Raw genomic sequence first — 16342 nt, forward strand, 5'->3', positions numbered from 1 at the left:
TGAGCAGGTCTGCACTGGTGTCCTGCTCTCTAAAAAAAATTCCAAGAAGAGGGATGTTAATTTGTTTCAGACATCAAGCTATGCTGTGAGGCTGCACCTCTGCAGTTTTAAAGGCTATTTTCCATGAGTAAGCGAGAAGGATGGGGATGAATTTTTCCCTCTGCTTGGTGTTCGATCTGCCCAGATGCATTTATTATCAGAGACATTTGAGACAGTTTCAGTTTAAGAAAGAGTGGAAGACTTGCTCTTGGCCTGCAGCTTTCTTCTTGCAATATTTTAGGTACTGAGCTAGGCTGCATGCTAAAATTAAGAGTCCAAAGTTGTGCTTTAGACACTGCAGTATTCATAACTCCAGTGTTTCTGATGCTGGCAGATTAATAGCGTATTGTGCTAAAACATGAGTGCCATGCAGTTTTCTTAGCCATATTTTCTGTTTCCATCCTTCTGGGAGTTTGGCAGCAAATGTTCGTTTTTTACTTCAGTCCTTCATGCTCTGCAGATGCAGGGACACATGTAACAGCAGTACTAATGAGATTCTTGTAAATGTTAATTTTGGCATGTGGGGTAGTAGTTGGTTTTCCATCCCTAATGGAAGTAAGTGCAAAGCAGCATTGCTTACAGCTGGAGATAATCTATAACCTGTTGTATGCCAGCATGGACTGAAAGCAACTGGAGAGGAGTTTATTGGAAACAGCAAACGTGACCCTTTCTGGCTTATTTGAGGCACCTCATGTTTCTGCTTCATTTAAACTTCATCACAATAAAAATCTGCGGCTGCGTTTCCAAGACCAAACCCATCACCCAGGCATGGATCAGAACTGGCAAGGCCAGAGGGCCCTCCCCACCATCCAGGTTGATGTCTCAGCTAGCACAGGTCTTGATGCCGCTGCCCACTGCAGAGCCTTGTAACCCTGCTTCTGACAGACAGGTTCTAGTGGGTAAATGGCAGGACCACTTGCAAATCCCATAGTGAACGATCATTTTGATTAGCAGGTTAATAAGGGATCCTTCAGAGAAAGCAGGGTTGGGAGTTTAAAACGTGAAACAAAAGCAAGCAAACTCTGAATTTGTAAATACTTTCAAAAAGCAGGAGCAGATTTTTAATTATTTTAAGAGAGTAACTAACGGTGATTCAGTTTTTATTGTGGTGTGGTGTATCGGCAGACCTACGTGTGTGTAAGTTTACAAAGTTATTAGATGAGAAGTTAAGTTAATGCAGAAAACTGAGGTTTTAAGCTGAAGTGAGACAGAGGCTTCAGTATTTCAGGATGCTGAAATTTTCTCTCTTCTTTCACACCAGCAAGCATCATCTCATAAAGAGTCATTCTGACATCAGTTAATTACTATGTGGCTTAGCTATAAAAGAGAGGCAAAACTCCTAATGGTTACTTAGTTTTCTCCTGCTCTTAAATATTTCATTCATCTTTAGCCCAAGGGGCTCATATTTGCGTTTAAATCAAAGATAGGATGCAGACATAAAATTACTTCTAGTGGGTCTTCATGAGCCTACTGATGGGATGAGTTTTCATCCCTTTCACTCACAGGAAATTTGACTAGGGAAAGTAAATCAGGTTGCAGTAACTGAGAACTGCCAGTGGTGACAGCAGTGTGGTGGTGTATGGCCCTTTTCATGCCACCTGCAGGCATCCAGATGCAGGATTTCTGACAGCGCTTGGCTTTGTCTAACCAGATCAGAGCACTTGAGATGTGTATCCCTGATTAATCACTGAAAAGAAGCAAAGGTATTAGGACATACCTGGCCAAAGCCCAAATATGACAGACAGGGGGAGGAAATTTACCTACCATCTTAGTATCAGCAGCACATGTGTGAGAAGTGGGAGGAAGTGTGCTGGGCTCTTGTTAGCCTGGAGTGATTTAAATCCACAGTCCCTTCCTTCCCAAGAGTTGCCAGAATGTGGGCAGGAGCACGAATTTAGAGAGTGAAGAAAAAAGGTACCTTAATGGTGTGGCTGTGTGCTCAGGTTATTCCCCTGGGGAGGTGGAGACTTGATCCCGTTCCTAGGGGTTCATCTGCCCTTAGCAACCAACAGGCTGGATTCTTCCCAGAGAGTGTGCTTCTCTGACATGGCTAATCCTGTACCACGTCATAACCAAGGCAGCCGTGTGCCAAAAAGCACAAATTCATGCAGTGCTCATTAGAAAGCTCCTATGCAAGTTTAAATCTCTTCCAGCGTTGTAGAACAGGCAGTTTTGTGCTCAGAAGCAGGATCAGGTATAGTCTGACCCCACAGCCAGAATAAATTTTAAAGCCCCAAACTGTTCAGTTTGACAGAAATAGAAGCAAGCTTATATCTGATCCAGATCAGGCTTTTTCCTACTGGCAACTGGCAGCTGGCAGATACAATATTAATGATGATAGACTTAAGTTGTGTAGTATTTACTGGCTGGTACGTGCCTTATGTGAGACCCATTTGCACATCTTCCCTTAAAACAAGTGCAGGAAGTGAATTCACTTGTAGTGCCCAGAGGGAAACTCCTTTTTGGTACAGTTTCGCAAAGGGGTATTGAGAAGTGATTGCATGTATTTGTGTACATCATGAGCAATTTTCTCTACTTTCTGTAGCAAAAAAGGATCATTGTTTCTTGAGGCTAACACGGATGGGAAGCAATGTGGCTGCTTACAGCCTTCAGCACTTGCAGACGTTCTTAAATAACTCCCCTGGCTCACCAGTCTATTCAGCATGGAGAGCTAACAGCTTGCTTCTGTAGCTCCTGTGCGCTCATTCAATGGCACCTTTATCCCCTGAAAGCAGCAGTCTCTGACTGGTTTCTTTTTTCTTGCCTCACCTTAACCTTATTCACACTTCACAAAACCACCAGGTAGCTCTGTTGGACAAATTTTGCCTTTCAAGAGGCGTAGCAAGGGCAAGAAAACCAGTTCAGGCATAGGGCTTGAGCTTTGTTAATTAATATGTCTGCCTGTGTTTGTGAGGACTCAATTCAGTGACCAAGACAAGTGCCTTCTGGACCCATGGTCCTAAGTTCAAGGAAAAGCTTGGTTGTTAGAGCAAGGTACAGCATGAAGGGAGGTTAAAATGCATGTTTAATGGGTTTTCTTCCACCTTGCTTGCCAATTGCATACTGTTACTCCCTTGTCCTCCACCTTTTTTATCTCATTTGCTAAACTATCTCTTGCCTGCATCTCTTCATCCTCTCCTGTTTGATGTTCGTTAGGCCAGTAATTACCTCTAATTCAGTGCTTATGAACTGAGGCTGGTATTTATAAACCTTGGTGCCAGAAATTCGACAGTTGTTCTTAGATGTCCAAGAGAAAGTCAAAGCTGTTGACATAAGTAGGAGTCATGAACTCCTAATGTATAACAGTCCTGTGCTACAGTTTGCACACTGCAGAGCGGTGAGAAGGAGATATCTGTTAGGCTTTCGGCCAGTTCGTTATTCACATGGATCATTTCAGGGAGGAGAATAGCTTTAAAGGCTGTTTTCCCCCAGCAGCTGCAGCTATGCTGATGAGAAAACAGGGCAGTTTACACCAGCTGGCAGCAGCAAAGCTCAGCCTCCTGGTCAGTCACCTCAGGTCCCCAGCACCTTGGCCACCCAAGTCTTCAGGCTGGAAGGAAGTGACAAATGAAAAGAGAGACGAAAAAGGGTGTATATGTAGGCTGACATAAAAAGCAAGGGATTAATCTCTAGAACATTGTTTTAGTCAGTTACAGTCTTCAGTTCCGTTTACTGCAAATACATAATAGCGCATGAACTACCTGCCTTTGAATTTACCCACTGATAGATTTCCATTCCTCACCTTTTTGTCCTCTCTGTGCTCATGTGTGGCAGCACCTCATGATGTGGTCAAACATTGGTGTCTGATGGGGCAGACTGTACCCAGTGGGCTAAATTGTCCCTGGGTGCAGAAGTACAGCCCTATTAGCAACTTCGTGTCTGTGCTAGAAGTGTACAGAGTAGGACTTACCAAGCGGAAACAAGGAGAAGGTAGTTAAGAGCTTTCATCCTAGCACATTCCTGCAGTAATCTAAAATCAATACCAAATGTCATAGGAGATTCAGTAATACCTTAAGAGCCAGCAATCTGCAATAATAATGAAACATGTCATATTAAGGACAAAGGTACATAAGATTCGTCATATACATTTATACCATCTTTTTTTTGTAGGTGTATTCACACTTAAGTGATCAGAATTCATATATAAGAACTGTATTACAGACTAAGTTATGTAGCAACTTTTCATCATTTCAAGTTAGGTTTAGTTTCTGAGGCAGCTACTTAAAACCTCTGCTGTGGTGCAAGTCAGATTAAACCTCAGTTAAGATACACAGTTTTTTGTTACAATTTTTAATTTTGTGGACAGATAATTCATTAGCTTTCACAAATGCATCACCTATAGCACATTTAAATATTGCACTGAGACAAGCATAACTTTTTGTAATGAGATTCACTTTAAGGCAAAAAAAAAGCTTTTCTCAGAGGGTAGTAAGGCACTGGAACAGGTTGCTCAGAGAAGTTGTGGATATCCCATCCCTCAAAGTGTTCAAGGTCAGGTTTGATGGGGCTCTGAGCAGCCAGGCCTAGTGGCTGGCATCTCTGCTCATGGCAGGGGGGCTGGAACCAGATGATCTTTAAGGTCCCTACAAACCTAAGCCTTTCTATGATTCCATGAAAAAACTCAAGAATTACTGAAATACATCGTAATAACGTCATTCTTTTAAAAAGGAACATTAGGCAACAAAGCAGAAGTAGCGCTTCTTTCCAGATAGTTTTCTGTGGCTGACTAGATGAGCTGACTAGATGGTTCAGTTGCTTTTAAGTAAGATACTAGATTATCCCTAGTTCTCAGGTTGAGGTTGCACATTGAATACCATCATGTGTAAGTTGTGATTTTAAGAAGTGCAGTCAGAATGGTGCTCATTCTGCCTAAAATAATTAAATGTTTTGAACAAGTTCTAAGTTGTTTTGTTTGTCTCATGTTAGCCGTGGTTCGCCGTCAACAGCCTTTGCTTTGTTAAGCAAAAGGTGTTTACCATACATGAAGAAATAATAAGCAGTCCAAATGTAGCCAACATTACTGAGGCACCTAACCTGTGCCTGTAGAAAGCTAATGGAAGTAGTATTGGCCAACTATAAATGCACTGTGGTTCCAGAAGGGGTTGTTCCATCAGCTTACTGAACATATATTAACAATATTTTCCTTAGAAAATTCTGTAACATGAAAACCTCAGCTGAAGGTTAGTTTATAATCAGTGTTCTTTTACTCACAGGTGGTTTGCAGCTAAGACATAAATTAAAATTTAAGACCAACTTTCCCTAGATTCATCATTCATTTGTGGAGTTACGGCTGCACAGCTCCTGAAGTATCTGCAGCCCTCCCATTTCTCACTGTAACTTTTCTAGTCCCTTTTCTAGTCGGTGAACACTGTAACATAAGAAAGATGGCATAATGGCAGATTTAACTATAACTTTTGGAGCTGCTCCCTAGCTGTGGGCCTACTGAACCATTCATGATCTGTAAAGGGAGCCTGTGATGCTCATTGTCCAGGTCTGTGGTTAGCCAAAGCTGAGTCGGAATTTATACCTTTCTCAAAAATCATGTTACAAGAGCCAGAGGAAAGTGTCCTGTCTCTGACAGTGCAGCATAGGAGAGCACAAGCTAACCAACTGCAGCACTATCCCAAGTCACACTTGTGCTCCATGTTTCCCCTCTGTGCCCATCTCTTGGTTCCCTCCCCCTACCCTGCTAAGTTGTGCTTTTTTCCCTTGGAGAGCAGCAGCCAGCATATAAGGAAGGCAGGTCACAGGCCTTTCTGATCTCCTCTCCTTTCTTGTCTCTTTTTGGCAGAAGACCTAGCTCTGGTGGGTAGACCTGGCCGTCTGCCAGGTGCACACCCAGCTGCTCTCACTCCTCCTCCACAGAACAGGGGGAAAGAGACTGCAAGAGCTCAGGGGTCAAGATAAAGGCGGGGAGATCACTTACCAATTACCCTTACAGACAAATAGGACTCAGTGTGGGGAAAAGTAATTTTTTGCTAATTAAAGTAGATTAGGATGGTGAGAACCACCATCCCCAGCCCTCTTTTCCAGGACTCAACTTTACTGCTTAATTCCCAGCTCTTCTCCCTCTCCCATCCTGGGGGGATGGGGACTGGGGCTGTGGTTAGTCCATAATGGTTCCTCTGCTGCTCTTTCTCCTCACACTATTCCCTTGCTCCATTATGGGTTCCCTGTAGATAGTAGTTCCCATCAGGACAGTCTGTCTCCTCCAGGGACTGCCCCATTATGAAGAACCTTCTCCCCTCCATCTCCTCGTACACTGGTGTCTGCAGAGCTGTTTCACAGGATCACAGAATTGTTACTGTTGGAAGGGACTTCTGGAGATCAACCAGTCCAACCCCCTTGCCAAGGCAGGGTCACCTAGAGCAGGTTACACAGGAACACGTCCAGGAGGGTTTTGAATGTCTCCAGAGAGGGAGGCTCCACAATCTCCCTGTGCAGCCTGTTCCCGTGCTCCGGCACCCTCAGTGTAAAGTGTTTCTCACACTTATTTCCCTCACTCCTCTCTTGGCCAGTTGTTTTGCCTTTTCTTTTAAGCCTGTTTTCCCTGAGATGCCCTTACTGTCTGCAGTGCTCAGCTGTGCCCTGCAGTGGGTCGGCTGGAGCGAATGGAACCATCTGTGTCCAGCATGGGGCAGCCCTGGATGCTCCTCATAGAAGTCCCTGCAGCTGTCCCTGCCAGCACCTGGGCACTTGCTCCATTGCCATGCAGTATGGATACTGTAAGCTGTGCACAGGTAAAACAATCCTGCAGTTCCTGATCTTCATTTTAAGTAAGACCCGAAACTATGTGACTTTTCAAAAAAATTTATTAGTCCCCCCGACACTGGTCACATCAACGTTGATTGTGTGAGGTTACGTGTAATGTGGAGTGAAGAATCCTTCAGAGAGTGACAGTGGTGTTGAATTGCGTCCGAAATCAAGTGACTGGGGTTTTAGATGCCTAAATTTTAGTTGAGAGGAATGACATGGGTTCCATCCTGATACCTCATAGTGAGCAATCAGAATCAAAGATTGCTCCTGAAATTTTGCTGTCAAATGTACCCTTGAGCATTCTGTGTTTTACAGAGCAGATGTAACCCTTTCCCTTTGCTTTCTGAAGTCAGGCAGCATAAGTTACTTGAGGGTAAACTGGGCTTTTGTTGGATGTGGTATGTGCAGTTGTATTTTGGTACCGCTGAGTGCACTGGTGTAGCCTCTGTGAATTCGCAGACCTGCATGCCCCTGGAAGTGCTCACATCCAGCTGTGGCCCCACTGGGTGGCTTTGCCCACCTATGAGCCGATTTAGGAAGCTCAGCACAAGCGCTGCTCTCCAGCCAGAGCAGGCGGATGTTTTGTGCGCCCTGTTGTTGTTCTGGGACAAGATTAATTTCAGCACGCTCATATTAATCCATTATATGTCTCTTTCCAGCACAAATGGACCCCCGAGGCCTATCTCCCAGACAAATTAAAAGTGACAGTGATGATGACGACCTGCCAAATGTGACCTTAGATAGCGTTAATGAAACTGGATCTACAGCGCTCTCCATAGCCAGAGCAGTACAAGAGTAAGTATCACATTCCCAGAGCAAGATGAGTGTTGCTGAGGTGTTCCCAGGCTGACGGAGGTGCTGGTGCTGCAGGGGTGTCCTCCTGCTCGCGGGTTGCATACCTGCCAGCACCTCTTCCATGGACCTTGGTTCCCTTTAGGAACAGATGACTGTATCTCTTGTCTCTTTCTCATTCTCTTTTTCCTTCTTTCTCTCTGCCCTCATTATTAGGTCAAGTTTCAAACTGAAATTGTTTCTTCCCCTTTTTTTACTTGGAAAGCTTGGAGGGGTTTTATATCTTCTCCAAAGGGAGACCGGGTTGGATTGCCACTCAAAAACATGTATTTTTTTCTTGACTGAAAGCAGCATCAGGAAGTTGATTCTAGTTGCTGTCAGATAGGAGTTAGAAACATTTCTCCTGAAGGACAGTGTCTTTGGAAGGAAATTACTGAGGGGCTTTGAACAGTTTTTCCATTGCTGTTATTTTTTTGTGTACTTTTGCTAACTGGGCAGACAAATAATTTCTTAATTTAGTGCCTGCACTGCTTGTTTGAAAAGAAAGAAACAGTTTATCATGAACATTAGTAATTCTCTAGATGCATGAGCTTGTTCAGTCACCGTAGCAGCTGGAAGGGAACCAACTGTGAGGTAAATAAGTATTAATATCCCCATTTATAGGTGAGGAGAATGAGGTTATGCGTAAAGGTCACCCTGTAGGTCTGAAGCAGAGCTGGAAATAGAACTAGAGCCTCCAGGCACTGAAGCCTGTGCTAGACCCACAGAACACGTTACTTTATCTGAGAGGTTCAAAATATGGACATTGTGGACATTACTAAATAAGAATGGGTATAATAAAGGCCGTTAGACATTGCTATTGTATAAATTATTATAGATGCATTTTACATGTCTTAATATGGTATCTAAAAATGTTTTGCTTTGTTTTCCTGGACATCAAAACCTAAAAGAGCTGACGTTTCTAAGCCATGTTTGGGGAGGGACAGCCTTTGGTTTTTTGGTTTGTTTTTTTTTGCCTTTTTACCAGACATGTACTAGCTCATCTTCTGGCCAACCACAGTAATTGTGAACCTCAAACCGATACTTTCCTTAAGCAGAGAGAGAGGTCTTTATGGGCAAGGCAAGGTTCTGTGATTAGCAGGCTCCTTTTCTATTGTGATAAAGGAGGGGAAGGTTTCTTCACCAGTGAGGCTTGATGGACAGATCCCATATGTATTTTCAATTTTCTAGTCACACCACCAGGCCCTGAAGTGCTAAGTATTTTTTTCTCAATTTATAGCACACATAATAAGCCAGAAAAATAACATGTCATGATTTTGTGCTAAATGGTTTGTCTAATTACTGAAAAAAGGAGCTATGGAGCACAAGCAAATAATTCTAATACATGACTAGGCAGGCAGATACTGTTCTCTGTGATGGATACTGCTTGAACGCTTAGAAAATTGGTCAAACCACAGAAAGGTTTTTTTAGCTTTTGTACAGTGTATTCCACAGTTTGTGAAGGTAAATATGTTGAGTATTACTTGGCTGGCTCTGGAGCTCAAGAATTAAATTAAGAAATTTAATAATATAACATCAACTCATTCTTGTTACAGGTTTTATTTAAACAGTAATATGTTAGTTTATTTCAAAAGCCCCATTAGGAAAATCTAATTTGACTGTGATCTGCAATTTGTCATCTTTACTTCATTCACGGTCACAGACACCACACATACAGCTGCTGAGTTGAAAAAGAATGTTGGCACTTCATGCCGACTTCACTCAATCTATTTCTTACTTGGTCTGCAATATTGTGCCCTACAGGCAGGCTCTATTTTGATTTTAGGCATCTAAATGTTAGATGTTTAGGCATCTAAATGATAGATGTTTAGCAAAGCACTGAAAAAGTGCTCTCATTCCACTGAAAAAGAAGCTCTCATTGTACATGCCCTTGTTGCAGAGAGGAAAGTGCCTCTGAAGCCTTCCAACGGGAGATCCTGTGTGCTCAATTGAAGCATCTAAACTTAGCAGACAGGAATTTCCTCTGAGGACATGGAAAGGCACCTACTGTTCTGCTGAATAACCAGGCAGCATAGGGACATGCATAAAGACTGCTTCAGTAGTCAGTAAATCATAGGTCAAAGCTTCGTGCCTGAGGGAGGCGGGCTGGCCCTCGAGTCTGGACGACTGTCCCACAGAGCGTGTTCTTTTCTAAGTGAGCTTGTAAGCTCTTTCTGGTGAAGAGTTGCCCGAAAAATAACTTCTTGCATAGAGTGGCTGTGAAGTACACCACAGTACTTCCAAAGCAATGGCAGCATCCTTTTCTTCAGTAGTGATTGGTGTTGTACAGTCTTGTCTTTGTTCAGCACAATACCAGGCCAAGTTTGTAGATGCTTGGTAGCAGGTGCAAGACAACAGTTGACCTTCTTCTGGTTGTTTTTCAGACATGTTTTAAATTATTCTGCATAAGGTTTATTAATGTATATATACATATATATATATTTGCCTACTGTCAACTATTCTCCGAGAGCAGTAAGGGGGTTCAGACTCTGGGGATTTCAGTATCTGGTGGTGGACATTTGCTTTGGGTTGATCCTGTACAGCCCCTCACACAGTGTGTGGGGCTGTGAGGGATTGCCTCAGTGCCTTGCCTTTCCTTGCCTCCTGCCTTTCCCTGTGTGCTGTCTGTGGGGCTCAGGATTCATCTTGCTTGTGTGGGCATCTGTATCCATGGCAGTTACCTCACTCCCTGCACACGGGCCGGGTAGCAGTTGGCACATTCAATTTAATTTAGGGACAGAGAGAGAGACTTCAGCCTGTGAGCTCCTGTTCCTCTCTGTTGCCCTCAGGCAGTGCAGACAGCTGCCTGGGACACACGTCAGCACTGCAGATCCCTGGTGTGAGGTGAGGCTACGGCAATCCACAGCGCCTGATTGGGGAGCCACTGTGCCAGAAGCTGGGGGTGACAGGATCCTAGTGAATGCTCCCACATCTTCCCTTGCATCTCAGTCTGCCAGGTGTTAATCACAAGGAAATCAGCTAATCAGTTTTTGGGGAGAAACTGTTGTTTTAATACAGCCATTTTTAAGCTTGTTGTTTTGGGAATGATGCTTACACAGCTGGGTCACAGGACAGTTTGGAATGCCTATTTGAAAGCTTTGCTTTTCATGTCCTCTTAAACTGGATAGCATCCACCTATGTTGCTGCTTTGTTTCAGGTCCACTGTGGTCTTACAAGAACAAAATTCTTAGGAATAAAAATTGTGATAATGAAACACTAAAAGCCACGTGTTTGGCATTAGTTCTTATTTACACAAACAGAATGTAATTTGCCTGTATATTTGTAAAGTGACCAAGTATGACTATTTTTTCTTAGGGAAATTACTTTCTTGCTGCAAGCATTATGTTGGCTGAGCTTCCAGACTTCTTTCTCAGTAGTTCTTTTGGAATGACTTCATAGTCCTCCTTCAGTTCAACAAACACTATCAATAATGTAAAGTTATAGATAAATAAAGTCATTATTTCAAGCAGGGTACTTTGGTGAAATTTCTTCCTGTGACAGTGCTGCTTTATGGCAGTTGCTCTGCCTTACAAAATATGGACTAAGAATAATTTATTAATCTCAGATAATATGCTCTGTCTGATAATAAATATTGCAGCATTATGTAGATTTCAGTGGGCTTTGCATTGTAAGCAGCATTTCATCCTTTCTGTGGTGTGTTTTACAAACTCATTTTGACATGTAACATCTAACAAAGAGCAGATTTGCTTCTGTATGCCTGACACCATTGATGCTTATTACACAGCAAAAATGGCATCATATATTCCGGGCCAAATCTCAAATACACTCCAGAAATCTTCATGAAGCCAAGGGAGGAGAAGGCATTAGTCAACCCCAGAAGACCAGTAAAACTTTCTTAGGGTCCCTCACAGAGGCAACATGCTGTTCCCTCAGCCTGGCAGCCTTTCCATCCCTAGGCAGAGCAGATGCAGCAGGCCTCAGGAGCCATCCCCATAGTACATAGTAATGCAAACCCTGAACAGAACATTCATCTCCTTATTTCCTGCACACTTGTGTGGTAAAATACGTTATTTTACAGCATGCAGCTCTTCCTCCCTGAATATGCATAACTTCAGATCTCCTACTTGCAGAGACTGAGGGCAGAAGCAGGAGAGGCAGAGGGTAATTTTTAGCATGAACTTTTGGCCAGTATGTTGGTAAAAATCCAAAGATGCAGAAATTCCTCTTTCTCTCTAGACTTTTTTTTCTCCTTAGGTGTTGTAGGTGGAGGAAACGCCTTTGATGGAACCATTTTTTCTTTCAAATGTCAAGGAAAAGAGGAACTGTGCATATAAACTGACGATGCTTCAGATAGTGTATTGTTTTTCTGGAGTAAGGGAGTGACAGAAATTTCAGAAAGGAAATCCTGTCTACTCGTAGTTATAGCTGCAGTTAATTCAGAGAGAGATGGGATTTGTCATTTGTATGTGACTTTTGTGACCTTTAACATGAACTCCTCTTTGTGCTGAGCTGGGTGCCTGGGAGTGCTTGTATGAAAATGAGGTTAGGCACCCTACCCCTGTTCTCTTTGGCTACTTTATGTGATTGATATATTGATGCTCATGTGATCATCTTACTTTATTTTTAAATTCTCTGGCATCTATTACTGCAGTACAATCGGAGTTAGTTTTGGATACAGCACTAGCAAAATAGAAATTCCACAACAGACAGACAGCAAAGCCACCATACCAATGTGCTCTCTTAAATTAGTACATGCTTTTCAAGTCTGATTTTTTTTTCTGTAGATTTCTTTTTTTCTCCCTCCTCTTCACTGTAAATCAACTTCTGTGGTTTATTTTTATTTCTTCTGAAGTTTGTATCTTTGTTTCCATCAACCATTCATTTTCTGCACTGGTATAGTTTGTTTTCCTGCTTCAGTTGCAATCATTACTACTATTGTGCTATTCATTATTAACTTCCGCCTCATTTTTTTCTTCCACTTGCAGACAAAATACTTTGTCCCAAGTCTCCAAGAAACATAAGTGAGGGTGTTTCGGCAGTGCTTGTATGAACTTTGCTTCCCTCTTCTCAGGTACATCTACCCGCTGTGAAGGAGTGCTCATTTTAAAAGTGGCACACAATTGGATGGTGATTTTACAGATGGAGAATTGGCTAGTACTCATCCAGAATTCCTCAATAAAGGGGTTTTTTTCACTGGAGAACGCTAATTGGTTTAAAGTGAAATTGTGGGACTATATCAATTTCAATTTTACTTGTCTCTGAAGAATACCCAAGTCTGGGATGCATTTTTCCACTGCAGCAAGACTTTAGAGAAGGTTGCATAGTTGCTGCAGTTGGAGGGAAATTGGACCACACACTCAGAAAGAACTGTCTATGGGCCTCTGACCTCCCCACAGGCTGTAACATGGTGAGGCTTCTCCTTGGCCTCCTCCAGAGTTCTACAAACTGAACTGACTTGCTAAACAATGGGAGGCATTTATGCAGATACGTAAGCAAAAGACACTGGTGACATGGAGCCCTGCAAGGCATCTGTATTATGGTTGGTGTCCCCACTGTGGCATTATTTCAGGGATGTTTCTGTTCTAGTTTTGTTTTATTTTTGTCAGCAGTCTCAAATAAGTATCCTGTGTCAGAAAAGAACAGGTTTCTGCAGTGAAAGTGTTGCTGGGATGGAAGTTGGCTACTGACCCAAGGGCACTGCGGAGTGTGCTGTGTCTCAGCTACCTTAGGCAACCTTTGGGCACTGCTGGACTGTCCGGTTTGGACATAACCTTGCAGCAAAGTTCATCTCTCACAATGCAATCTAGAAGTTAGGCTCAGGTTTTTTGTATTTCTTTAGTGGATAGATGCTTCTAGGTCCAATCATCTTACCAGTTATGATCATCTGCCTTTCAAAAGGTATCTGTCTTCCCCAGCAGCTGTAAAGAAACCCGGACAAGTGGTTTAGGGAGAGTGATAAAACTTAACACTGCTGAAGTTATATATGAGAAAACCCCCTCTGTGTTATTTTCTAAGGCTATGGTGGCAGTCTGTGACTTGAGAAGAAGCTGAACTAGTACATCTAAACTTTGGCCCGCTGCAGCTACTACAGGTGTGATTTCTCCTGCCTGCGTGCACTCCCTACTTGCAGTTCAGACAGCTTGCTGAAGAAGTGTTGACTTCTTCTACATTGTGTTTATATGGCATTTTATGAAGTTCGTGCTAGCAGAATCTGAATTCTCAGAAACATCTGTTTGTATATAAAAATGAATGGGTGTAAAGCTGTATTAAGGACTTCTACTTCAAGAGCTTGAAAGACCTATATACTTTTGGGAATTGCTCTTTAGGCAGTAAGTTTGAACCTTGGATTTCAATAATCCAGTAAACTCATATTATTCTAAAAAGGTTTTGGTTTTTTTAATATGTGATATTTGACAAAAGAAAAGTTCAGTAACCTGACAGGCAGTAAAATCAAAGGATGCCATCCTGTGCATGCACTAGGATTTTTGGTTTGAAAATTTTCTGCTATATGTCCCAGGGCCTTTTGTCAGGATAACAGATTTCTCATCAGCCAATGATCATTAGAAACAAGGGCTAGTTAAATGGCAACTAAGTCAAAAACAGCTTCTACAGAGAAATTAACATCACTGCCTGCTTTGAAAGGACTGTATTGCTTAAATGGAAGTGTATCAGGAGACAGGAGTATTGTCAAATTGTTCCCTGAAGAAAACTAATTTGAAAATAAGAGTGTTTTTAGCTTGGTCTACACAAAATCATGTCTTCCTGTCTCCTCTCTAAGAATAAGTTTCCATGATTGTTGAATAGGTGATTCTAGAGCTTTTACCACACCATTGCTAGGAGTAATATTTTCCTTTTGAGAGAAATACTTAAATTAAGTGCATAATAAGCTCAGAGAACTAAGGAATCCTGGTTCTGTTAAAGTCCAAAGGAGTTTTGCCATTAACTTTTTTTGGTCCAATGATTAGTCCTGAAACTAACAGAAGTCTGGATGCTAAAAAAAAGTAACTCTACCCTTAGGCAGTTTGGGGGACCAGTATCTCACAGTCAAAGAGTTACTTGTAACATGTATTCATTCATTGATACCTTCTGTATGTCTTTTTCACTTCTTTTATCTATCCCACAGAAACTTTCAAAGATTTTGTTTCCCAGCTTCAGTTTAGTGTCTGTATTGAATTCACATATAAATGTCTTCTTAAACAGAAGTTAAATTTGTTAATTAATTTAAATTTTAGTCTAAGAAGTGCCGATTGTTTCAAGGTAGTTGTCAAACTTTGCCGCTACTGGAATTTTACATTTCTAAACATGTTTACACAAACGTGCTTTGGAATAAAATGCCATGAAACAATAGCGTATGATTATCATTCATGTAGCATTTTTTATCTTTGGAGTGCTTTGGAAACATTAACTAATTAAATTGTGCAGGTCCCCTGTGTGTTCAAATATTATAATTATCCACAGGTTAGTGACTTGCTCAAGGCCATGCGGCAAAGCAGAGAATAAGTTGGGATCAGGTACATCTGCCTCTTACTCCCATGCTTAATCCACTAAAATGTGTTGCTCCAGAGTGAAGCTTGAGTCATTAGTTGTTAGATATGTGAAATGCATTTTATGGATAGTGAATCAGGCATTCTGTAATTGCTTGAAGAGCATGGCACCGAAGAATGAATTATAAATAACCTTATGAATTACTGCTATCCAGTTAGCAGTTTATACACCTGTTTGGCATCTCTTTCCCCAGTGATTCGTCATTCACGTTTTTATGTTTTTTCTTTCTAAATCAGCACAGAAAGCAAGGGCAGAGCTCTGTGCCTTAAGAAACTTAGAGATATAGCAAATATTCATAGCTATGGGTTGGATAGCAGAACACTGCCAGAAAAAGCCACAATAAAACTACCTTGGTGAACTGCTACTTTGACTTACTGATAAGAAAAAGAAAGAGCATCGTCCTCTGCTGTCACTTGAGCCAAAATTACTTCTTGTTTCATTATCTCGATTAGATAAGTTTTTATCTTTCCTTTTCCATAAGGCAGTTCCTGTGATTTTGTGACAGACACACATGCAGCACAATTAAATCTTAGTAGCAGTGCTTACACTGATTTATGGAAATACTGTCCTGAGTGTTCAGGTCAATGCATGCAAGAACACAAAAGTTGTGTAGGTCACGGGTATGTAAACTGCATATAAAGGAGGAAACTATTAAGAGGGGAACGCTGTTTGGCAAGGCATAATTGAATGAGCGTGTAAATACAGGGATTTTTAAAAAAACCTACTTTTTTTTCCTTTCCATTTTCCTTTCTCCTGCATAATGGGAAAAGATTGTGGTAGGTTTTCCCATCTGTTAGTTCAGCCTCTTTGACTAGTGATTTCACCACAACCTCATTTCTCACAGCAAGTACTTTTTAGGCTGGAGATGAAAGAGGAGTGAATGGAAGTTCTTGGATGATGGATATGGAGAGAGTTTTTTTGTGCTGAGCCTGTGTGCCAAGGAGGTGTCACTGTCTTTGTGTATGTGACCTAGAACATGAGTGTTACTATTTTGAATATGTCACAGAAAGGATACTTGCAGCTTACAGCCACCACACAAAGGAAGTTACTCTAGTCAAAATAAAGGAATTGAAGGCTGAAACAAGGAGTAAAGCAGCATGATGGCTGATATTATAGCATCTAATCCTGAAGTAACGACAGTCACAGGTTTCAGAGTCAAATTCTGCACCTCCATCGTGAGAGCAGTGACAAAAGATGTGTCGAGCATGAG

General features: G+C 41.9%; 1 protein-coding gene across 5 annotated transcripts in view; it reads left to right on the top strand.

Annotated features, from left to right (window-relative positions):
* KLF12 (Kruppel like factor 12) overlaps positions 1–16342 on the top strand; it is a 198440-nt gene that overhangs the window by 122685 nt on the left and 59413 nt on the right. For all 5 annotated transcript variants that reach the window (XM_017731608.1, XM_017731609.1, XM_017731610.1 and 2 more), the window contains one exon: positions 7455–7590. In XM_017731608.1, the coding sequence (XP_017587097.1) occupies positions 7455–7590 (136 nt within the window). The remainder of the gene's footprint in view (positions 1–7454; positions 7591–16342) is intronic.

Source organism: Corvus brachyrhynchos, unplaced genomic scaffold (genome assembly GCF_000691975.1).
Source record: "Corvus brachyrhynchos isolate BGI_N302 unplaced genomic scaffold, ASM69197v1 scaffold71, whole genome shotgun sequence".
Classification (NCBI taxonomy): Eukaryota; Metazoa; Chordata; class Aves; order Passeriformes; family Corvidae; genus Corvus; species Corvus brachyrhynchos.